This window comes from Oxyura jamaicensis, chromosome 26 (genome assembly GCF_011077185.1).
Source record: "Oxyura jamaicensis isolate SHBP4307 breed ruddy duck chromosome 26, BPBGC_Ojam_1.0, whole genome shotgun sequence".
Lineage (NCBI taxonomy): Eukaryota > Metazoa > Chordata > Aves > Anseriformes > Anatidae > Oxyura > Oxyura jamaicensis.
The window spans coordinates 6,567-29,246 of record NC_048918.1 but is presented as its reverse complement, the minus strand read 5'-3'; the positions used below and the strand labels follow the sequence as shown (position 1 = coordinate 29,246).

The window sequence follows — 22,680 nt, the reverse complement described above, 5'->3', positions numbered from 1 at the left end:
TCCCCCGGCTGCTCCGAACAAAGCCGTCACCCATCTCTGAGCAGGCGCTGACAGTAAGCAAAGTGACAGGCATATCTTCTGCATGTTAATCAAAACGGCGAGAAGGCAAGTGAGCAGTGCCAGCCCCCCCACACAACCACCCCCGGCCTGTACACCCCACCCTTGGCACCCATCAGCCTTGTGCAGGGCTGGTGAGGGCCCCGGGTGTGCCAAAGCTCCCTTCGGCATGTTTAAATCAAAACAAACAGCCGAGCCACCCCAGTCGGCGGGCAAATGAGGCCACTCAGCTTCCGCAGTACCTGTTCCCGCTGTCTTCATCTTGCCTTGGACGTGTGACAAGAGCCAACAAGCCTCTGGTGGGCTTTCCGAGCTGCGGGTCTGTAACCCTTTGCAGGAAGTTGGCACCGATCCCAGGTAGGACTCGACTCCCACATTGCTTCCCCTGCTGCTGCTGCTGCCGCCACTCCCGTCCCTCCCTCTACTCCCCCACCCATCCTGCCCCCAAGGCCCAGCGCGCCCCCCAGTCCCATGCACCCCACTCGCCTCTTCCGCGTCGTGCCGGGTGCCCACGGGGCCGCTGGCCAAGATACACATGCACGCCCGTTCTTGTACACATACCCTTTAAGGATGACCTGGGCAACACTGAGAACAACAACTTCCTGCTCCGGCTCCCTAAAATGCCTGTTTCCATGCGGTGCGCTGAGACGGGGGGGAGCTGGGAGGAGGTTTGGGGGTTTGTCGTCATTGAATCATGCTTTTTTTTTTGTGACCATGTATTTTTTTGCCCAGCAGCCTGGACCCAACATGAGGGGAAGGGGGGGAAGAAATCAAATGGGAAGAGAATAGCTTCACATCGGCAGGACAATGCATGGGAAACGGGGAGATTAACGTAGCTCTCAAAATCCATCTTGCCAGCCCTGCTTCTGAACCATTCGCCCCTGCGCGTCGTCTTTTTAATGCTCCCAGCTCCTGAATTATTCCAGTCCATGAGCAGGAGGGAGAACACAGTCCAGAGCTGCCAAGAGCATTGCAACAGAAAAGAAAGCGTGAGAGGGAGAGCGAGGCAGAATCCTCACAATTGAGCAGCAAGAAGAGCAAAGAGAAATTAACATCCAATTAGTGCTATGTTTAACAAGGGAGACAGAGGCGGCTGTTGTTTTATTGCCCTTTTCTTTTCAAGCACATCTGACAGGCAGCAGGAAAGGCACCCTTGCTCAAAGTGACGTCATGATATATATGTATTTTTCCGTTTCGCCTGTCTTTCCTCTTCCAAGTTTCACAGCAAGGTCTCTGCAACTTGGCCAGGGCAATTTGGGACTTTCTTACATTGGAGCTGCTGGCTTCCCCCTGTACTTCTGGCCTCCTTTCCCCCTCCCCAGCACCAGCTCTGGAAAACAAACACACCAACCCAGCCCAAAGTCTTTGTTCTAAAAAAAAAAGAAAAAAATAAATAAACATTCAGATAAACCCGGAGGGAGCCCAGAGGACGTTTCTCGGCATGCACGGCTGAGTGTGTTCGTATGTCCGTCTCTCTCGCGTTCCTCTTCCGAGACAGCTCACTTGGCTTGTAAAACTTTGCGGCATGTGACGCTGCTCCCAGCCTCCTTTGGCAGCGTGACAAGAACCACGCTGCTGGATCGGAGAGCGCAAGCGGCTTTTAAGGAAGAAACTCAATTCACCAAGATTAGAGAATTAGGACGTTTTAATCAAGGGACTGCAAGGGGCTGCCGGTGGGTGGCTGGGAGGGACAGCACCCGTGTGAGTGGCTGCATGGACGGTGGTGCCATCACCCCACTGTGGGCCATACTGGGGGGAGAGGAGATGAATCAAAACCAGGAAAGACTTTAACAATCTCAGCTCACCAATGCCCCTCCTCCCCCTGTGGCGGGGGGGGCCATGGCACCATATAAGCAGGGTGGGAGGAAGGCACGTGGATCCAGGCAGCTATGGAAAAAGGCATCTTGTCTGCCCAGGCAAGCCTTTGCCACTGCTGGCAGCTCCAGGCCTCTTCCTCAGAGATCCAGGTTCTCCTCATAGGGGATGAAACACAGCTGCAGACCTTGCATACAGGAAGGAATGGGATGGTTTGGATGGCCCAGTCCGTGGATTTTCCCTAAAAAGGCTCTGCACAAAGCAGGAGGAAGTGTGGAAGGCAGCTCCACACCTGCTCAGAACAGCCAAGGTTCCACATGCAGTTCCCCTCCTCTTCAAAGCTTCCAGCCACAGATGGAGACACCATGACCAGCCTGGCAGGCCAGGCCACAGCTCCAGAGATTACCTGCTCTCTTACCGAGGATTCCCATCTGTGCTGTTTGTGGTCTCTTCTCACTGCCTGCTGGGATTGCCCCACTTACAACCTTTGCCAGCTCTACCTCCCCATCTGCACCCTGAGCAGGACCTGGCTCCATGTTCTCTGTAACCTTCTGCTTTGGGTGAAGGCTCTGCCAGTGCTACCCTGCTCCTCCCTGTCCCCGTGCCAACCAGAGCTGAGCTAAGACAGGGGATAAGTCAGAGGTCACCATGCCACTTGCACCTGGGCTAGGTCTGAGTCCCCATAGTCCCCTTTCCTGGCAGGACTGAGAAGCACCAGCTGGCTCTACTGGGGTTATTAATATTATTTTTTTTTTTTAATAATTATTTGCCTACATGGAGCTGGCAGCCCCTTTACTGACTGACACAGAGGTGAAGGGCACTGTACAGCCATTAGGAGAGGTGTGCTTGGCTGCTCTCTTCCTGGCTTCACAGTGGGAAGAGCAACACTGGGAGCTTTGTCTTAACAGAAAGGTCTTTAGGAGAGCAGAAGAGCTCTGGAGGGGGCAAGGGAAGAAGGAAGGTAAAATCATTGCAGTTGGTCTGAACTGAGCTGCGCCATCCCTGGCTTAACTAGCACCTCACTGCTTTGCAAAATCTGCAAGACTCACACATCCAGGCCCCAAGGAGATTTAGGGCAGCTTTGACCTGAGTTTCTCTCTCCCAGCTGTGATCCCTGCTTCCCTTCTCCCCGTGACACCCAGGAGCAGATGAGGGCAAAGTCCTGTCAATCTCCACTTTCCACTGTTGGCTGATAAAATGCAAAGGCACGGAGAGGCTGCAACCTCCACCCATCCTCTTTCTGTGTCAATATTTAATTACAGTTTTGTTTCCTGGCTAGATAGGGGAGGACCATGCATGGGCAAGTGCCTGACTCCATCCTGGGTGCAGGACCCAAGCTTCCTTCCATGCCAGTTCATTTATTCTCCTGACTGCAGGTTTCACCCCTGAGCCCCTCTCCTGTAGAAGCAAGGCCCCAGTCCCTGTGAGCTGTGCTGCAGTGGCAATGGCTGCAAGGCTGGGTACCCACCAACAGGGCAGCAGTTAAAGGTGGGTGCGAGTGCCCAGCCAGAGCTTTCTCATTGCCTGCTCCTGGTACAGACACTGTCCCTGTGGTGGGACACCTCAAATGAAGCAAAGGACAAGAAAAACTAAGGTTAGAAAGAGGAAGTAAGGAAACATTTAATCTTTGTATGAATGACAGCCCTTGCTCCAAGGTAAGCCCAAGGATCTGCATTACCTCGTATGTGCTACCATGGGCCTTTGAAACCTGGTTTTCATTTAATTGACCAAAAGCTTACCAAGTAAGAATTGTGTGTCCTGCAAAGGTTGTGGGGCTCAGTGAACTGAGCAGGAATAGCAGGCTGGCTCTAGTCTAGATTTAGGTGAACTGGTTAATGGAAATTGTACTTCTCAATGCAGTGACTGCAACCAGGCTGTGCAGAAGGTGTAGGAGACTTACAGGTTTTAGAGGTATATCATCAGCAGATGGTGGCCTTAAGTTTGAGGATAAAGGCACATGTTCCTGAGCAGGTGTTGCATGATCTAGGAGATGCAGTGCCTAATGGTGCAATAGGCAAGAAACCAACTAATGCATTAAGATAGGAGGGTGAGGCCCCTGTAAACAACACAGGGGAGGATAGAGGGGCTGAGCCCACCTGACGAGCTCAAACCAGGAGCAAAGGGTTTCTATACCTTCCAGAAGTGCTCAGGGACAGTTTTAACTACAAACACCAGCTTTATCAGGTTTCAGGTAGCCATGACAGCTAAACAGTGCAGAGCCACAAAGATGATTAAGGGAGTGGAGCATCCCCCTTACGAGGAAAGGCTGAGGGAGTTGGGTCTCTTTAGCTTGGGGGAGACTGAGGGGTGACCTCATTAATGGACCATAAAAATGGAAAGGGTGAGTGTCACGACAGAGCCAGGCTCTTCTCAGTGACACCCAATGATAGGACAAGGGGCAATGGGTGCAAGCTGGAACACAGGAGGTTCCGCTTAAATATGAGACAAAACTTTTTCACAGTGAGGGTGACAGAGCACTGGAACAGGCTGCCCAGGGGGGTTGTGGAGTCTCCTTCTCTGGAAACATTCAAAACCCACCTGGACACATTCCTGTGTAACCTGATCTAGGTGTTCCTGCTCCATCAGGAGGACTGGACTAGATGATCTTTTAAGGTCCCTTCCAATCCCTAACATTCTGTGATTCTGGGAAGACCACTGCTGTCTCCAACCTTGGTCCAGGTGCACCCAATGCAGTTTGCTCAGCCTAAAATTGCTGACCTTCCATGGAGCTGAGAAATATCAGTGGCAATCTGAGTTAGCAACAGCTGTTTCAGCCCATACTTTTGGGGGGAGGGGAGGGGATTGCTTATCTTAACTGAAAGCCTTTCCCAAGTGAGGGATCCTACTGTACAAAAGAAATCAACACTTATAAAAAAAGAATCAATCAAGAAGAGATGTTTTATAGCTGTATTTTGGAGTATAGTTAAATACCTTTTGAGATAATTTCTGGTGTCAGGAAATAGGGCCATGCATTGAGTATTGTTAATGTAACATGAACTGTACATGAGGAAGGGAGGACAGACAGGACTGAATCCACGACACCAAAGGGAGCTAGTTTGGGGACTGCAGGTCCCACATGCACTGGTGATGGCCCATCCTCCTGCAGGCCTCAGCTTCGAGGTATGGATCAAGCCCCTCTGATAGAGGAAAACAGCAACAGCAGGTTGACATCCTGAAGGGACCAGGATGGGCTGCAACCCCCCCAGCTGCAGCAGCAGCACATGGGAGCTTGCTCAGGGCCCCAAAACCTCTTCCCAGGGAGTGCAGTAACACACTGAACTGTGCAAAAGACTGCTTCATGGGGAGCTGGAGTTGGGGAAATCTGCTTGGCTGTGGTAGCAGCACAGACTGGTTAAAAAGCAACCCCCACCTCCAACAAAACCTCTGAAAAGGGGAGCTGAGAATGAATCTTGCACTGCTGTCACAGGTAAACTCTGATTTGCAAAGGCAAGCCCTGCATGTGAGGAGTCCATGATCCCTGACTCCTTGCAAACCTTTGTCCAGCCTGAGGTTTACTCCTTCACTCCACAGTGAAAAAAAGGTGAACACATTTGCAGCACCAGGCCAATGCCACACAGCAACCCAGTGCTATTACATGGCTCTATGTCCACCAGAGACATGGTGATGCTCAGGTTTGGCAGGAGTCCTGTCAGCTGGGAGATGTATCCTAAATGTGCCCTACCCAAAGCAGTCAGCATGTACAGTGAACATCCCTCCCCCAGTGCCTTCTCCATGTTCAAGTTCTGCCACTGTCCTTGAGATAAGTCATACCTGTCTCTTAAGGACTGCATTGCTCTTTGTGGTGGGGCTGTTTCTCTCTTCTGTTTTGATATTACTTCCCTTTCAGGGGTACTCCCTAGTGTTTAGATACCCTCAAAACCTTAAGTATGGGTTTCAGGGTTGACCTTGCCCAGCATAAGCTACCTGCCAAACAAATAATTGCCCTCTCCAGAAAAGATGAGACAGGAGGCTGGCTGGGGTGTTGTTGCTTTCTCAGCAAGGCAGCCTTTGATCTCTTGCTGCTTCTCAGCTCAGGCAGAACAAAGCAGTCTTTTGTCCCGGCATCTCAGGCTCATTTAGTACCTGGGCATTTTCTGGTTTCCCAGACTTCCTCTGTGACTCCAGACTCACAGCCCAGAACAAAGAAACAACTCTTCTATGCACTCTGGTCAAGGCAGCCATGAGAATGGGACTTTGATCAAGCTGGAGCCTGAAGCCAGATCTCTGCAGGTCAACTTTTTGCAGGCCTTGCTGAAGAGTGTCTTGTTCTGGCACCACAGCCTTTGGATCAAAAAGAACAGATATATATATATGGAAAAATCTTAAGGTCTTTTGAAGAATCCAGGTTCATCGCCTCTCCCTGCAAGCTGGGGTCAGTCGATGGGGAAGCGAGCTGCTTGCACAGGCGCTCTGCGGAATAGCAGGCTGGAGCCACGGAACAGCTGCCCCTGAGGAGGAGAGCACTGGGGTTAGGGCAGCCACGCCACAGTGTCGCCTCACTGCTAGATTAGCAGGGACAGAGTTGTGCCTGCTGCACGGCTGCAAACCCTTAGCACCCCTGGTTGCTAAGAAGGAGAATAGTGGGCCTTCAGCCTCATGAGCACTGAGGTCAGGTACTTCCAGCAAAGATGGCTGATGGAGAGGGGCAGAGCCATGGGGCTTTGCTGTGTGCAATGTCTTTGCTAAAAGATTGCAGGCTGCAAGGTCAGGTAATACAGGCACACTGTCATGCCTGGTACCAGAGCCATAACTGGAGGGATGGAGATAGCTACCGAGCAGATAAAGGGTGCAGCACAGGTACTCAGTGGGCAGTGCAGAGCCCTTGGGAAAGAGCAGAGGGAGTCCAAAGACTTGTGTGTACCCCACTCCCTCACCTGGGCACTGAGATACCTCCAGCAATGGATCCAGGATGTGAACACGGGTGCATAGGGAGGGAGGCCAGCACGCAACCTGCAAGGCAAAGAGAAAATAGCCAAGATGATCTGTACAGATGTCACATTATCCAGACAGAGATAAAACAAGCAGCGATCAGTGTAAATGAGTACACAGAAACAGTGCCTGCACTGGGCTGAAGGCCAGATCACCAGCTTGTTACTTATACTTCAGCTGATCATGTAATTTATGGTCGCCCTGCCATCCAGCAGGACCTAGACAGGCTGGAGAGTTGGGCAGGGAGAAATTTAATAAAATATAATGAGAGCAAGTGTAGAGTCCTGCATCTGGGCAAGAACAACTCCAGACACCAGTATAAGCTGGGGAATGCCCTGCTGGAGAGCATTGTAGGGGAAAGGGCGGACAGCCCTGTCCTGGTGGACAGTGGGAAGACCATGAGCCAGCACTGTGCCCTTGTGGCCAAGAAGGCCAATGGCATCCTGGGGTGTATCAGAAGGGGTGTGGTTAGTCGGTTGAGAGAGGTTCTCCTCCCCCTCTACTCTGCCCTGGTGAGACCACATTGTGTCCAGTTTTGGGCCCCTCAGTTCAAAAAGGACAGGGAACTGCTTGAGAGAGTCCAGTGCAGAGCCACAAAGATGATTAAGGGAGTGGAGCATCTCCTTCATGAGGAAAGGCTGGGGGAGTTGGGTCTCTTTAGCTTGGAGGAGACTGAGGGGTGACCTCATTAATGGACCATAAAAATGGAAAGGGTGAATGCCAGGCTCTTCTCAGTGACACCCAATGATAGGACAAGGGGCAATGGGTGCAAGCTGGAACACAGGATGTTCCATATAAATTTGAGATGAAACTTTTTCACAGTGAGGGTGACACTGGAACAGGCTGCCCAGGGGGGTTGTGGAGTCTCCTTCTCTGGAAACATTTGAAACCCACCTGGACGCATTCCTGTGTGACCTGATCTAGGTGTTCCTGCTCCATAAGGGGGATTGGACTAGATCTTTCAAGGTCCCTTCCAATCCTTAACATTTTGTGATTCTGTAATTTAATACCCCTGGAGTGTACAAACAAGGTGTGTTACCTGGATACACTAAGAGTGCAGGACTATAGGCTGTATCTGTACCTTCAGGAAGGAGCAGATATCAAGACAGCATTATTCCAGTGGGTCAGATCCAATCCCATTCCCATAAACACATACATAGGAAGGAAGACACAAGCAGCAGTCGAATTTGGAAAGCAAGCTGGGTGAAGGAGGTATTACTGTCTGGTCCTGCCCCACCTGTGCCTGTCTCCCCTTGCTGCATTAAGAGTTTTGTTTTTCCTTATGCTGCTCCCTGGATTCAGCATCCTCCTTTTGATCCCTTCTGCCTCTGGTCTAGTTTAGATCAGGCTGCACCACCAGAACTCTCCCTGTTCCTCTCCATTTGTGCTTTTATCCTGCTCGTCTGTGCCCTCTGATCTAAAATTTTAAGTAATCTGAGACAGGAAACCATATAATTTATGGTTCTGTATGAAAGCTTTACAATCATTAGCAAAGGCTTCAGACAACAAGGGGCAGAAAGGAAGGGATGGAGTTAGATCTCAGTGTGAAAGACATACCCACAGTTGTTCACTGCCATGAGGTCTCCCACAAGAAGGAATGGGTATGTCAGCATGCTCATAGCAATCTGAAAGTACAAAAAAAAAACTGGTAGCATCTCTACATGTTCATGCAAAAAACAGGAGTTCTACCTTTTGTGTGTTAGCAAAGTTATCCTGCATACAAAGTACAGACTTCAAACGCACCTGCCGTTGTCCTCAGACCATGAGCTCTCACCCCACAGATAGCAGGAAGCAAAGCAATGACATGGCAGTTGCCTACATACCCCCATCACAAATTTAGTGTAGCTCCGGATCACCGATGCCTGGCTGAACTGGAAAGAGAAACAAAAGAATTGTGGAGGAGGCAGATGCCACCAAGCTGTCCCTGTCGCTATGAGACATCTCTGTAAGCCTTAGATGGTGGGCCTGGGGCATAGGAACAAGACAGAAAGCAATGGAGTAGCCACACCACATCCCCGCTGAGACTCAGGGAAGACATTTGCTATCAAACCTGAACCTCAAGCTGCAGCTAGAACAGTGCCCTGATTAGACATGGCATACATAGCACTTTCACAGGGCTTTATCCTAAACTGTCTATTTGTATTAAATTAGTCTCCCCTCCCCATTAACTCCTTACAACTCTGAGTGCTCCGTACGGACCCCCAAGCCCTCCATTGGGCACTTCCACTCACATTATCGTCCACTGCGTAGGTGTTGATGAAGTGAGCCAAGAGATTGCAGCACCAGAGGAAGATGACATCCCCCAGGATGTGAGGGACTACACCACTGCAATGGCAAAAATATATGGGCATGAGGTGCAGAAGGATCCAAGTGCTGCCTTTGGAGCTCTCCTTTCCTCTACCAGCATGAAGGAACCCTGCTCCCCAAAATGCATCTTTATTTAGGGAGAAGGGAAGACTTCAGGGAAGAGCTCTCCTGGCCTTCAGAAGTGGTTGTTTGTGCTGCTAGCTGCTCCAGCCAGGGGATGCTATGACTAGGAAGTATTGGATCTCTTGCTGGGGTATGACTCAGCTAAGTCCCCTTGTTCTACCCCAAATACTTCCTCAGCCCAGCTCCTGCTCTGAAACCCAGTCAAGACACAGATGGAGCAGGTTTCTGTTAAGCTCATTTTGCAGATGCTCTTCTGGATAAAGAATGAGAAGGTCATCTCTGATGACCATCTCCCTCTCCTTTTAGAAATTAAAATGGGAGGGGGAGGGGGGGGCAGGCTTCATACCAAGTCTGCTCTAATGCAAAGTGGGATTAACTGGGGGCAACACCTTAGCCCCTCTGATCTTCCTAGTCTCCAAGTACAGGCTGGGTCCCTGCTGCCACCTGGGAGCAAAGAGACAGGGGTTGACTTGCTGCTTTGGCTTATCCCTCTCAAAACCCAGTACTGAGATCCCAGTAGCACCAGCACCCCCAGCTTCTGGCACTAAAACATCAAGGAAGCATTTCTGAGCATTTCTCCAGTTCGTCAGAGCCTCAGCAGCATCTGCTCTGCCAGCATACTCACCAAACCTCAGGCCTCCTGCTTTGGCTTTGCAGTTGTTACATTGCAAGCAGATCCAGGTGTGTTTTAAACCTGTGTTTCACCAGATGTATTAAGACAGTTCTTCTCAAAATAAGTCTAATAGAGACTTATTAGAGATTTTGGGGCAGGGGATTAATTTTGTTTCCTGCTCTGATTGCTACAGCAGCAGAACAGCAGTTGGGACAGCATGATCTGAACCAGCCTGCTCTGCCTGCTTGGTTTTTTACAGTTTTTGGAGACAACCTGTGTATTGTCAAGGCCCAGGCAGCTCTGGAGATGCAGCCAAGGTCTTGGGGCCAGGCACAGCACATATGTTCAACAGAAGATCTGCTGACTTAAAAGACTTGATACATGACAGCAATAGGCAGGACAAAGAAATCAAAGCTGTCTGGTCCCAGGGATTGTCTGCTTTGCATTCAGCCTTTGTAACAACAACAACAAAAAATAATAAAAATCCCTTATCTAACTCAAAGTAAAGTCTTAAGAAGAATTCTGAACTACCACTGATAAAACAGAGGCTTATGCAACTCCAGAAACAGAGGGCTGGTCCAGGATTGTGCCATGCCAGGCTTGTAAAGCCCTACCCATTTGTTGATACAGAATCAGATCACTTGTTCCATTTGCAATAAGGATCATACTCCTCTCTAGCCCCAGTCATCCAAGTAATGATGAATGTTGGGTTTGTGCTTAAAGGATGGCTGGAGACCAGGGGTCTGAGAGCTGCAGAAGGGGACCAAGAAGAAATTAATTTGCACTACATCTCTCACGCCTGATGAGATGTCCAAGGACATTTGGATGAGGAACAAATTCTTAGAAGACAGCCAGTCATTAAAAAGCTCAGAGTAGAAGACCGATGAGGAAGCCTGTATGATGTACAGCGATGTGACAGCAATGTGACCTACTTGCTTCATGCAACCCAGCAGGAGAAACCCCAGTGTGGGGAGGGGTAGGACAAACCATCTTTGAACTGACCAGGTGCAGCAATTTCAGTGCCCATTTCAGAGTCCATAGAACATCATTCTGGTCTGCTGGCTGCAGGAGACTGCTAAGATATCAGGAGAATTAAGAAGTCCACTCATTGAAATGTCTTTTTCTCCAGCTGGTCATGCACCCAGAATGAGAATGTGCCAATATTATGCTATGGCTGTGTAGAGGTTGTCAGACCATGAGAAATAAGTGCTCCTCAATGATTTTAAGGGAATGGATGTGTTTGGATTTCACTAGAAGTGCTGAGAGCAGAACAGCAACAGCTTGGTCTTATAGATGTAGTTTGTGTTCCTCTGACTGTAGCGTGATTACCTAGCTGAGTTGTAGAGCATGTATAAATTCAGAGCCCTCCTGAGACATTCTGGGTTATGTTAAAGCCTTTCTTGTTAACTGTTAAGTTTAATTAGGCTACCAAGTGTTTATTTTATACAGAGGAAGAGAACACTGCTGGCTCTTTTCACAGACTGTTTTCTAGGGAGTTGGAGGAAAGGGGAGCTCAGCAAGAGCACATGGAACATCCTGGAGGAAGCTGTATTTAATGGAGATCTGGGGCTGCAGATCCTGAAGAATAGCTGTAGAGCACAAAAGATATGGTGACACCTGATTGGCAAGGTCTCTACAGACCTCTGGCCCTTTCCCCTTGGGGAAGAACAGAGTGAGACCCCCTGTGACTGCTCATCCTTTCCTGATGCATTTATATTTAATCTGGAAGCCCAGATTTTGTGATTCCAAAGCCAGATATTTCAGGCCTGAAAGCCTCTCCTGAAATTTTGGAGCTGCCTTTACTATTATTGACATAATAAAGCAAGTTACCTCTCCACTGGGAACAGAGGCAGCAGGTAGTTCTGCTTTATACAGATGTGAGAAAAAGTCAAGAAGTGTTAATAAAGGGTTTAAGAAAAGGTGTCTGCTAGACTTTCACTTTAGTGATGCTGTCAATTCACCATGCTTTCTAAGTCCAGTCTGAGCTCCTTCAGGCAAGCTGGTCCAGGCAGCAATGCTGCCACACTATGCAGTGTCCTGCTCCTGCTGTACAGACAAACCTGTTGCCAGAGCAAAGCACCTACTCATTACAAGCACCCATGGTGCTCTGCTGAAGAATGTGCTTCTTATCCAGGCCCTGGCTTTTATTTCAACAAAGGGCCTCATTGTTGTGCTTGATCGTGGTGCCTGTTGCAGAAACAAATGCTTTAAACACAAAGAAATACAAGGGAAAAAGGCAAGAAAAAATAGTATTCCCTGGGCTCTGAAAATTTGATTGAAGATAAGGTCTGAGGCAAACTTAATGGTCCAACTGGAGCTCTGTCAAAGCCACAGATTTAATCTGTGCTCATGGGAGTGATGTGAGAGTCCTGCAGTCAGACAAGGTTTCAGGGAGGAGGGAGCTCAGCACAATTCCTTTCAGTTAAGTTGGAATCATAGCCAGGAGAGCCATTGGCATCTTCTGACTACAGGAGACGGTATTTAAACAACTCACGTACACGAAGAATCCCAGAATCCCTTCTTCCTTAAATATCCTGATGATGGCACTGAACACGCCGCTGCCAAGAAAGGAAAAGATATCAAGCTTGCAGAGGTTGCTCCGCCTGTCCTGCACAGCTTCATGTGGCCATAGTAGTGTCCCCCCTGCAAGTCACCCTGCCACCAATGCACCAGGCAGCATCATTCTGATCCTCAGCTCATGAAGAAGGGTGTGTCTGTGCTCTGCCAATCTACAGTAACTCCAGAACTCAACTTGCTGACATCTATGTTTAAATGCTGGAGCTAGAAGAGCTCTGATTGGCTTTGTGTGAGTGGGTAAGTGTGCCACAACTATGGCACATAAAGTGCTTTGATTAGGCTGATTCTTCTGCTGTGTCCCTGGGAGCTGGTGACAGCAGGCATGTGTTAGCTGCAGTTGTGCCCAGTACACTTTCAGGTGGCTGCATGTATGGTTCTGCCCCGCAGAGTGGCAGGTACTACTGAAAAAGGCTTGTAAAAATCATGCAGACTACAGGAGGGCTGCAGCAATGCTTTATATTATGTATTCCACCCTATTCTGTTTTTTTTTGATGGCTTCCCCTTCTATTAACATATAAAGCAGAAAGGCAGAAAGCTCACTGAGTCATCAGCAAGGTGCATTGCAGCCACCAAAACACCCACTGGCACAAGGCTGAACTGAGGGGCACGTGAAGGGACAAAGTCCAGCCTTCCCACATCCCCTCACCCCATACTCATCCAACCTCTATCCACAGCTCAGATTCACTTTTCTGTCTCCCAAACCTCCTGGGTCACCATATCCCCCACTGTGTGGGAACATTGGGCATGCCTGACTCCGGGACTCATGCTTCTGTGTGCCCACACTCTTCATTCAGAGCTGCAGCCATTCACCTGTATTTGACTTCCCGGCCTATGAACTGGACCATGCAGCGCATAGAGATCACTAGGAGAACAGAAACATAAGCTGACAAACAAATCAAGTTTGAGTTGTGATGGAGGTGAAGGAAAATGCAACCCGATCCTTCTGCCACCCCTTTTCTCCTCTCAAATCAGCTCCTCTCAATGATCCTCATCACTGCAAGGCTCATTAGGAAACAGTGCTTTCTTTCCCTTAGTTTCTAAGTGGAGGGAGGGATTTCTGGCCCCAACCCCAATGGGACCTCTATGACAAGCTCTAAGATGAGTGAGAAGAGACCACCTCACTGCTCATTTGGGTTAGTCCCTGAAGGCCAGTCTGAGTATCAGCCTTCCCAAGAGACCACTTGGGACCTTCATTTGTTCCTCTGTTCTGTGGTTTCATACAAAGCCACTTCTAATAGAAAACCACATCAAGTAAACAGGATTTTGGAAGTGATCCTCAGCCAGGGAAGGGTTCCTCAATCTGGACAGAACAGCCAGGCAGAGGGACAGGACTCACCATGCAGTGGATGTGACACGGCCCGAGAGACACACTGCATCATCATCTCGTGAGATGTCTGGGAAAGGGAGAAAACGCCACAGCTGTGTGAAAAGCTCTACCTGCACAGATCAAGCCCTTAGAGTAGGAAAGCCCACTTCAGGTCCCAGACCTGTTTTTAAATCTGTTTTTCATGGTAAACCTCTATTTCTATGAAATACTCCACATCTGGACACAATGGCTACTAAATACTTCAGTCTTTTTACCCAGCATTTCCCTCCAAGTAATTTCACCCACAAGCCACAGTTTAAGCTTCCTTTGTTCTTCAAGCACATTCCCAGTGTGATCTCCCTAATCACTCATTAACAGGCAACATCCATTTCTCACCTCTTTCACCACTTTCCTAAGGGAAGTCTTCATATCATCCTTGTTAGAAACATGCTCCATGTCCTCCAGTGGAAAGGCCTGAGCAGGAGAGAAGAAACATATGGCCAAAACTGATGGAGATGCTGACCCACAAGCCCTTGATTTCTGAGGACTGGAAGGAAACCATGAGCAGTTGTGCCCTGCACTACAGGAGAAAAACAGACAAGGAGAAAGACAGAAGAAGGACAGATGGAAAGTAAAACAGAGGAAAACTACCATGAGACCACTTGTAAAAGATAAAAGACATGTGACTGGTCAAATTAAATTAAGATTCTTTAGAAAGTAAGTTCTGGGGATATGGGCCCTGTTTTCCTTCTGTCCTGGAGGACTGTTTAGAGCCATCAGGTGGTGGAGTGCAACAGGTACTTTAATCCTCCATGTTCAGTCATGGCTGGGTGCAATCACATGCAGGCTCTGTTGTTCTTCTCCGGCAGCACTGTCTGCCCCAGCAAGATGATTTATGGAGAGAGAAGCTGACCTTTACCTTCTTCACGCTTCCCCTGGTGATGGTCGATAAAGTGCTTGAGATGAGGCGAGGAGTAAGACCACGGAAGAGGCCTCTTTTCCCATCCACTTTCACAATGTGGCTAGCTGAGTAAGAAAAGACCAGGCTGCTGTCAGCTGGGATACAGCCGATCTGTGGAGAGTACCCTGCCCCACTTCAGCATACAGCTGAAACCATGCTGGAGCTCTGGAAGTCACAACAACTGCTCTGCAATCCTGCCATAAATGTTTTATTATAAAAGCTCTAAGTAAATTCCTTATAGGTTGCAAAGAAACCTTAACTATTCTTTTTCACATCTGTCTAAACTGGAAGGATGAGTGCATCCTTTGACTGTTTTGCTGACCTGAAAAGGCTACACAGCAGTCTGGACTGAACTAAGGTAGGGTGGGATAATCTCATGTTGTGTGTTGTAACCTTCTCCCTCTGCCCTGCAGGGTCAGAGTCAGGGTAAATACAGACCTTGCAAAGCCAGGTTCTGCTACTGCCCTGCCACCTTCTCCCAGGAAGGTTTCCAGCCGAAAAAAAAAAAAAAAAAACCAAAGGAGCCAATCTGTCCCTGGTATAACAAAGTGGAATACAACCCACTTTGAGCTTACAGGTACTGACTGTTCCTGCTCCCCATCTTCTGCTGTCCCGAGTGAAGGCAGTGCCCATCTCCCTCACCCAGTTCTGTAAATCTATTTGGAAAATGCATCATCTTCCAAAGCACAGCATTGGAGCATTTCTAGCTCTGGGTGTCCCAGCTTGCAGTGTTTTTGTACTGCTCCTGCTCTTGGCTCCTCACCCTCAAGTACTGCTGTCTGATTTTGAGATTGGCCCCATTTGACTCTCTGGGCTCACCTTCCCCAAAGTTCCACACACCTGTGAAAGTAGCCCCTACTTTCAGGCAGTATTCACTTGTTTCTCCCGTGCTGCACCCACAAAGAAAAAAATATATTACTTTCCCCTTTCATGCTATTTTTGTCCCTTTAGGGCTCTACCTACAATACAAATGAGCTGGGCAGGAGGCCAAGTTATTGTAGTGCTGTTTTGTAGCAAAGAAATGCAATGCACTATCTCTAACACATGCAAAACCCTCCACCAACAAATCTACACCACACAAACCCCTACTGCACCCTCAGCTATGGAAACAAGCCAGTGCAACATGCCACAGGAGGGGGATGCAGTCTGGGCCACCACCTCCTTGTCCCTGCCTCATAACAACAGGTACATAAATCTGATGGCTGTGCAACTGGTGGTAGCATATAATGTCTCACTGCAGCCTCAGAATGAGACCAAGGGTTCTGCTGGAAGGTGGAAGAGCAGCTGGAGGTTGGGTCCAGCATTGCACTTGGCGTGTGTGGGCTGGCCTGGAGGAACACTCACCATAGGTGAAGAAGCCAGGCAGGTACAGTACTTTCTTTCCCAGCACGTTTCTTCCAATGGCTGGAGGTAGTGGCTCATGCCCAACCTACAGGAGAAACCCTATGAGCAGGTTCCCAATGCAGTTCTGGCATTCCTGAACCTGACAGACCACATGGTCTTGATTCCATCTTCCTGAGCTGCTGAAGGGCCATGTCCCATTCAGTTACCATATGATAGATGGGGGTCCCATGGTATGGGCAGTCCCCTTCCCATTAAACAGGGTTTCTGGAGAACGGGGGTCTCATCCCTCTCATTTTATAGTAGTTCCCATTACAGAGGGGATCTCAGGATACTGTGGATCCTCAACCCCCCATTATAAAGGAACGTCTAATTTTTTATTATACAGGAGTCTCCACTGCATGGGTATCCTCATCTGTCCCATTTTATATGGGTCCCCACCTGCTGTCACATAAAGGGGTCTCAATTCCTCTCTTTTAAAGAAGTCCCCACTGTACATGTGGGTCTTTGTCCCTTCATTATATATGATTTTCTATTTCCTGTCCTATAGAGAGTCCCTGTTGCTGAAAGTATTTTCATCCTTCTAATATATAAGGCTCCCTATTTTATAGGTACCCTCATCTTCCCAATTATATGTAGGTCCCCCACTCTGACATAGGGATCCCCATTAGAGGGGGATCCCTATGCCATCCTCTGTTATACAGGTGGACCCTGGGTAATGGGGACTCCTCATTACCCCATTATACAGGTGCTCCTTTCTCCCATTATCTAGGTTAACTATACACACAGGATGCCCTTATCCCCTCTGTCAAACAGGGGTCCCCCTCCCCTGTCCCGTTATAACAGAGGTCCCGTTATAACCCTGTTACACACGGCGTTTGCCCTCCCGTGGCATTCACTGAACGCCCTGCCATTACACAAGTACTACACAGCGCCCCGCTCCCCTTCACACCGCGGTCCCCGTTGTACAGAGGTCTCCGCTAGGGCGCTTCAGCACAGTCTCTCCTTACACGGGGTGTCCTCAACCCCCGTACGCTGCAGTCCCCATGTCGCGGGTCCCTCCAGCCCCGTTAAACGGGGGTCCCGCTTAGAGGGGGTCCCCGTGCACGGGGCACCCCCTACCCCGTCACACAGGGGGCCCGGCACCCCCCCTCACACACGCCCCCCTCGGACCCCCCACGCGGGGGTTCGCCCCTCACCGCCCCGCCGCCGGCCCCGGACCTGGACAAGCAGCTTGACGTAGAGCAGCGGGTGGCTGGCAGCGGCGAGCCCGGCGCCCAGCACCACGAACAGGCCCTCGGTGCCCTCGCTGCCCTCGGCCCTGCCTGGCCCCGACGGGGGGCCGCCGCCAGGGGGCGTCCGCGCCTCCGGGGGCAGCAGTGCCGCGTTCGCCATGGCCCCGCCGCCACCGCGCCTGCGCCGCGCGGACGTGTGAGGGGAGGGAGGAGGGGGAGCGCGCGGGCGGGACCATAGCGGGGTTAGGCGGAGGGGTCGCGGGCGGCACCATGGAGGGTGTGGGGAGGGCAATGCGGCGGAGCGGCCCGACAGCGCTGCGGGGGGGCTGGCGCCGTAGGTGCGGCCTCGAGGAGGCCGTGATGGAGCCGGGTAGGGGCGGCTGCGGCGGGCCGAGGGTACGGTGGCTCTCCGCAAGAGGCAGGCCCCAGCGCGACGTCCTCCCGCGGGCTCGTGTCCCCCCGCACCAGGGCAGCTCTCCAGGGCCAGGGAGCCTCCGCTCCGCTCCGCTCCACTCCGTCGCAGCCCAGTCGCGGCCCCTCGCAGTGCAGGGCCCCGCGGGGACTGCTGGCACTCTGCTAGATTTCCTTATGGCCTCTTTGCTGTGCAACTCAGAATAGAGAATGGGGCAGGGTTCAGCAGGGAAGGTTAGACTCTGCTTTTGATGTCTGAATCCCATCTCCCCGAGCCTGGGGAAGTAATGCCTGTAGCATCAGCCGTGTTGTGACTGTCTGTTTCCAGGCTGGAAGTGGCTCGTGAAGGTCAGTCTGGGGTGAGTGAGATGTGCCATCTCCCCCAGTACTCAGTAGCTGGGCTGGGGCTGGAGGGGACCCAGGTGTGACTAGGTGGTGGCTGTCCAGCTCCCTCCCAAACAGGTCCCCCTGCCTCCCCCAGGAGTGGCTGCAGAACATCTGGGAGGTCTACCAGAGACTGGGCCTTGAGGATGACATTGTGGATCCCTCCAATGAGCTGATCAAGGACGGGCCAGTCCAAAAAATCTCAATCCGCAACAACAGCACATCGGAGAAGTACCTGTTCCTGGTGGGAGCCAGGATGCCAGGGGGAAGGGGCAGGGAGCAGGTGGGATAGGGATGGCTGGGATAGGGATGGCAAGAGGGGCAGACAGCTTGGCCAGGGGTGTTGGTGGCCTATGTCTATATAGAAGGGATTATTTCAGATCTGGGGGGTTTGAACACCCTGGTTCAGGGCTCCATGTGTTTGGGAACCTCTGATTCCCTGGGGGATGCCAGAGTCCTGGAGTGCTTTGCCTTTGCAGGGTGGGAGAGGGCTGGGGCAGAAGTAGGCACTTTTTAGTCCAAATCCTTCCCAGGGATCAGCTCAGCTCCTAGAGTCTGAGGGACCCTTGATCCTGGGAACTCCCAGCCCTGAGCACATAGGTTGCTGGGCACAGACCCACACTCTCCTTCTGCACAGTTCAGCAACATGCTGCTGTACTGTGTGCCTAAGGTCATTCAGGTGGGCGCTGAGTTCCAGGTCCACCTCCGCATTGACATGGATGGCATGAAGGTCAGACAAGCCCTTTGTCTTTGTGCTTTCCTCAAGGCCCTGGGGAACAATTTCAGAGGCATCCTCCAAATGCAGCCCTCTCTGGGGTATAGTGTGGCTGCTACCTTGTGCTTCCTGGGAAGGAAGGAAGAATTTGGAGCCAGGAATGACTTTGTGGGTGAGGGGGACTGGTTGAAGTCTGATCCTGTGAGATTGCACTGCAACGTCATGCATGGATTTGAGGGGCTGAAGGGCTTCCGCCTGAGGGAACTCCCTGTTCCTCACTTCACAGATGGAGGTCCCTTTGAGCCGGACATTTGTTCAGCTGCTCCCCATGTTCTCTTCGGTGTCTTTCAGGTGTGGGAGCTGAATGACATGCAGTTCCCTCACACCTCCCTGGTCTTGGGAAAGCAGCTGCAGGCCAGGTAAGGGAAAGTGTGATGGCCCCATGTCTCCTCAGGGAGGAGGGATGCCAGCTCATCCATCTTCCTTTTTGCACTTAGGTCTGGGGAGGAAATGAATGCCTGGATCAAGGTACTGTTGGGTGCTGTGAGAGGTGGCACATCTCACACCAGCTGGATGCCTGGGTCCCCAAGGGTGCTGATCCCCTACCTGACAGTGTTTGGGTAGCCCCCCTATCTGACCTTCCAGCCCTGCCTTCCCTTCTAGGCTTTCCAGGATGCCATTGACAGGAAAGAGAAGAGGAGTGAGAGCTTTAAGATAGTTGCGTGTGGGCTGGAGACAGGAAACCCCACACTCAAGGTAACCCTCCTGCCCTTCCCATGTCCTGTCTGCCTCCAGCACCCTCATATGCTGAAGCTCAGGGAGATCCCACTTTGCTGTGCGTCAGTTTCCTAAGCTAAAACCTACAGAATTAGTGGGGGCAGACTGGGGAGGGATGAGTAAGTGCAGAGGGCCTGGGGAGGCTGAGAGGAGTGTGAGCAGGACCACCCTGACCATGGCTGGCCAGCCCCAGCAATGCCATTTCCCACCCTCAGACAGAAGAGCTGGGCTGCTGAGCCCCACAGTGGGTGCGGGACAACTTGGTGACCATGTGCATGAACTGCAAGGAACCCTTCAATGCCATCATGTGCCGGAGACACCACTGTAGAGCTTGTGAATACATGAGTTACCCTGTCCCCCAACTCCTCCCTTCCTTTTTGGCCTGAGCAGTTGGGCCAGGAATGCAGCCTTTGTACACTCTGCACACCTTTACCTGGGCTTGGGGCTGTTTCCTGGCCCTCAGCTCCTCATGGAATCATAGGGATGCCCCAGTCCTACCCTAGCCCCATCAATGTCCATGTCTGACAGTTGTAGGTGGTGTGCGCTCGCTGCTCAGAACACAAGGTGAGGCTGCAGTATGATGGGAACCACCTAAACCGTGTATGTCAGGAATGCTATGTCTTCCTGATGGGCCATGTAGTGCTGGAGGACCAGGAGTGGAAGCACAAAGGCATCCTGGAGGCCAGTTGTACCCCCTCTCTGCCCATCCTCCCTGTGCCCTGCTCCTCCAAGATATGCTGCCATTCCCAATCTTTTGATCAGTGCCCTAACTGATCTAAACACTGAGTGTTTAGCGACTTGTTGACTTTTTTTAAAAAATTATTATTTCTTTTTTTTTTTTTTCAGAAAGGAGCTGCAGAGATACCAGGCAGGAGTCTTCTGTGCAGTTCCCTGCAGCTGCTGGACAAGAATGGCAAGGGAGGCATGAGGGGCTAGTTTGTTATCCCATGGGATGATCCCCTTGTGCTGTGCATTTATGCAGACCCCCAGGTAAGACTGGGCTCAGCTCCATCTGCAAGGAACAGCCCAGTGCTTAGATTCCCTGCCTGACATTGCTGTATTCTCTCTTGGCAGGATGTCCAAGTCCACACCTCCATTCCGCTGCTGGGCTACCAGGTGAGGGACCTGCCACAGGGCAATGCCCAACACCTCTTCCAGCTGGCACAGTCCCAGCAGGTCTACACCTTCCTGGCCGACACAGAGGAACTAAAACAGCGCTGGATGAGGACCATGGCATGCTGTGCTGCAGGGATCATACACCCAGAGGAGGGTGAGGATGCGGACTCATGCAGTGAGGCAGAATGAAGCCATGCCCAACTCCCGGGCTGCCTGGTGGGTCACACCTACCCACCAACACCTCCTGCTCATAGCCAGCCTTAGGCAGATCCCCCACCTCTCTGCACTTTAATTTTTCACTGCAAAAAGGGCAAGGTGGGGGTACGTTTGCCACCATATGGACAAGCCAATCCCTCCTTCCCTCCCCTCCATAGAAGATGGATGTGAGGTGGGGGGAAAACTAGGGCGTTCTGGGGAGCCCGCAGCTTGCCTGGCATTGGTCTGCTGCGCTGTGCTGCCGCCTGAGGGCAGCAATGCCTCAGTTTTCCTCCGAGCCTGGTGGTGGATGTTGCAGGGACTATGCCCATGTTTGTGAAAGCATCTATGGAACTGGAACCGCTGCCATAAATCCTTCCTCTTACACCAGTGCACAGTCTAAGGAGCCTTTATGGAGGGTGTATTTTCTGGAGTGCCCTGCAGGACTGTCAACAGAGGCTGTTCCCTAGCATCATCGTACCCATAACCAGTCCCAGTCTTGCACCCTGCAGAGACCAAGCTGGTAGCTCACCCTCACCCAGCTTGGGGACCCTACTTCAGGATTTAGGATGCTGCTTTCCCAGCCTGTCACCACTCCTGGCCCCACAGTGCTGTAGTCCCATGGTGTGGGGGTACTCTGTAAAAATGGACACCCCCATCTGTGTCCCTGTGCTGGCCTGCACTCTGCCCATCCCAGACTTTCCCTGGACCTCATTCTGATCACAAATGCTTCTCACCTTCATACCTCCTGGTCACCCAGTTCCTGCAATGCAATGTTTTGGGACAAGTCTGGGTGCACACCCATGGCACTGCCACACTAAAGCAGAGTAGCAATGCTGGGGAGATGGGGGAATTCCCCTCTACACCATCAGCAACCCCTATGAGGCCTCACCTCAGTCACCTCCCTCTAGGCTCAACAAAACAAGGACCTCAGCTGCTTCTTCACACATCTTTGCCTCTAGACTCTTCACCATCTTTGTAGCTCTCCTTTGGGCACTCTAGTTTTTTTTTTCTTTTTTTTTTTTTTTTTTTTGTTTTCCCTGATTGTGGCACCCAAAACTGCATGCAGTACTTGAGGTGAGGCCATGCAGAGCAGAGCAGGACAATCCCTTCCCTTGACCAGCTAACTGTTGTGCTTGATGGACCCTAGGACACGACTGGCCCTTCTGGCTGCCAGCACACACTGCTGATTTGTATTCAACTTGCTGCTGAACAGGACCCCTAGCTCCTTTTTGGTGGGGCTGCTCTCCAGCCTCTCATCCCCCATACTCAGTTTATCCAGTGCTGCCCCGTCCTAGGTGCAGAATCTGGCACTTGCTGTTGTTAAACTTCATGCAGCTGGAGAATTCCCAGCTCTCTAACTTGTCAAGATCTCTCAGCAAGGCTTCTCCAGCCTGAAGGGAGGGAAAGGGGGACAGGAGCTCAGATGTCAGGGGCAGAGCTCTGCCAAGGCACTTACCCCCAGGGTACCACCCAGCATGGGACCAAGCCCAAAAGGAAACAGTGCAGGGCTTTGTAGAAATACAGGCATACCCCTCTTCACCTTGACACCGCCTACTCCTCCTGCCACTACCTTGCACAGGAGGAAGCCCAGCACCCCTGGAAAAGCCAGTGAAGTACAGGATGCTGCTGGGGAAAAAGAGGAAGAAGTAGTAACCATAAAAAACCCAAAAGCCCAAACTCTAAAACCCTAAAAAGTCCCGACCCTAAAAAAAACTCAAAAACCCTAGCAGTAAAAACCCCAAAGCCCTTACCCTAAAAGCCCGCACAGCCCTAAAAACCCTAAAGCCCCAACCCTAAAACCCGAAACCTAAAAAG

General features: G+C 51.1%; 2 protein-coding genes and 3 long non-coding RNA genes across 11 annotated transcripts; 3 read left to right on the top strand and 2 right to left on the bottom strand.

The window, feature by feature from the left end:
- The first annotated feature begins 23 nt into the window (after window positions 1–23).
- LOC118178558 lies at window positions 24–11,763 on the top strand. Its single transcript, XR_004756194.1, has 2 exons — window positions 24–414; window positions 10,104–11,763. It is a non-coding gene; the product is annotated as an uncharacterized LOC118178558 (long non-coding RNA).
- On the top strand, window positions 4,761–5,913 carry LOC118178556. The gene is made up of 2 exons (XR_004756192.1): window positions 4,761–5,035; window positions 5,091–5,913. It is a non-coding gene; the product is annotated as an uncharacterized LOC118178556 (long non-coding RNA).
- On the bottom strand, window positions 5,848–17,465 carry MTCH1 (mitochondrial carrier 1). Of its 7 annotated transcripts, none has more exons than XM_035347163.1 (12): window positions 17,251–17,465; window positions 16,033–16,117; window positions 14,647–14,753; window positions 14,124–14,201; window positions 13,758–13,815; window positions 13,232–13,304; window positions 12,343–12,402; window positions 9,033–9,126; window positions 8,625–8,672; window positions 8,359–8,426; window positions 6,645–6,822; window positions 5,848–6,320 (listed from the first exon to the last, which is right to left on the bottom strand). In XM_035347163.1, the coding sequence occupies exons 1-12, from the start codon at window positions 17,422–17,424 to the stop codon at window positions 6,246–6,248; spliced, it is 1,098 nt and encodes a 365-aa protein (XP_035203054.1). In that variant the 5' UTR covers window positions 17,425–17,465; the 3' UTR covers window positions 5,848–6,245. The 7 variants fall into 7 exon arrangements, with proteins under 7 accessions (XP_035203054.1, XP_035203055.1, XP_035203056.1 ...); XM_035347164.1 differs by having other exon boundaries at window positions 13,232–13,283; XM_035347165.1 differs by having other exon boundaries at window positions 6,747–6,822; window positions 17,251–17,464.
- LOC118178557 lies at window positions 13,317–13,751 on the bottom strand. Its single transcript, XR_004756193.1, has 2 exons — window positions 13,603–13,751; window positions 13,317–13,538 (listed from the first exon to the last, which is right to left on the bottom strand). It is a non-coding gene; the product is annotated as an uncharacterized LOC118178557 (long non-coding RNA).
- Window positions 17,466–17,624: 159 nt separating the features above from the next.
- On the top strand, window positions 17,625–21,254 carry FGD2 (FYVE, RhoGEF and PH domain containing 2). The gene is given in 10 exon segments (XM_035347063.1): window positions 17,625–17,634; window positions 18,044–18,303; window positions 18,697–18,789; window positions 19,126–19,193; window positions 19,272–19,302; window positions 19,438–19,530; window positions 19,767–19,904; window positions 20,086–20,232; window positions 20,398–20,541; window positions 20,626–21,254. Coding segments are annotated over 10 exon segments (1,215 nt in total). The 3' UTR covers window positions 20,857–21,254.
- The last annotated feature ends 1,426 nt before the right edge of the window (window positions 21,255–22,680 follow it).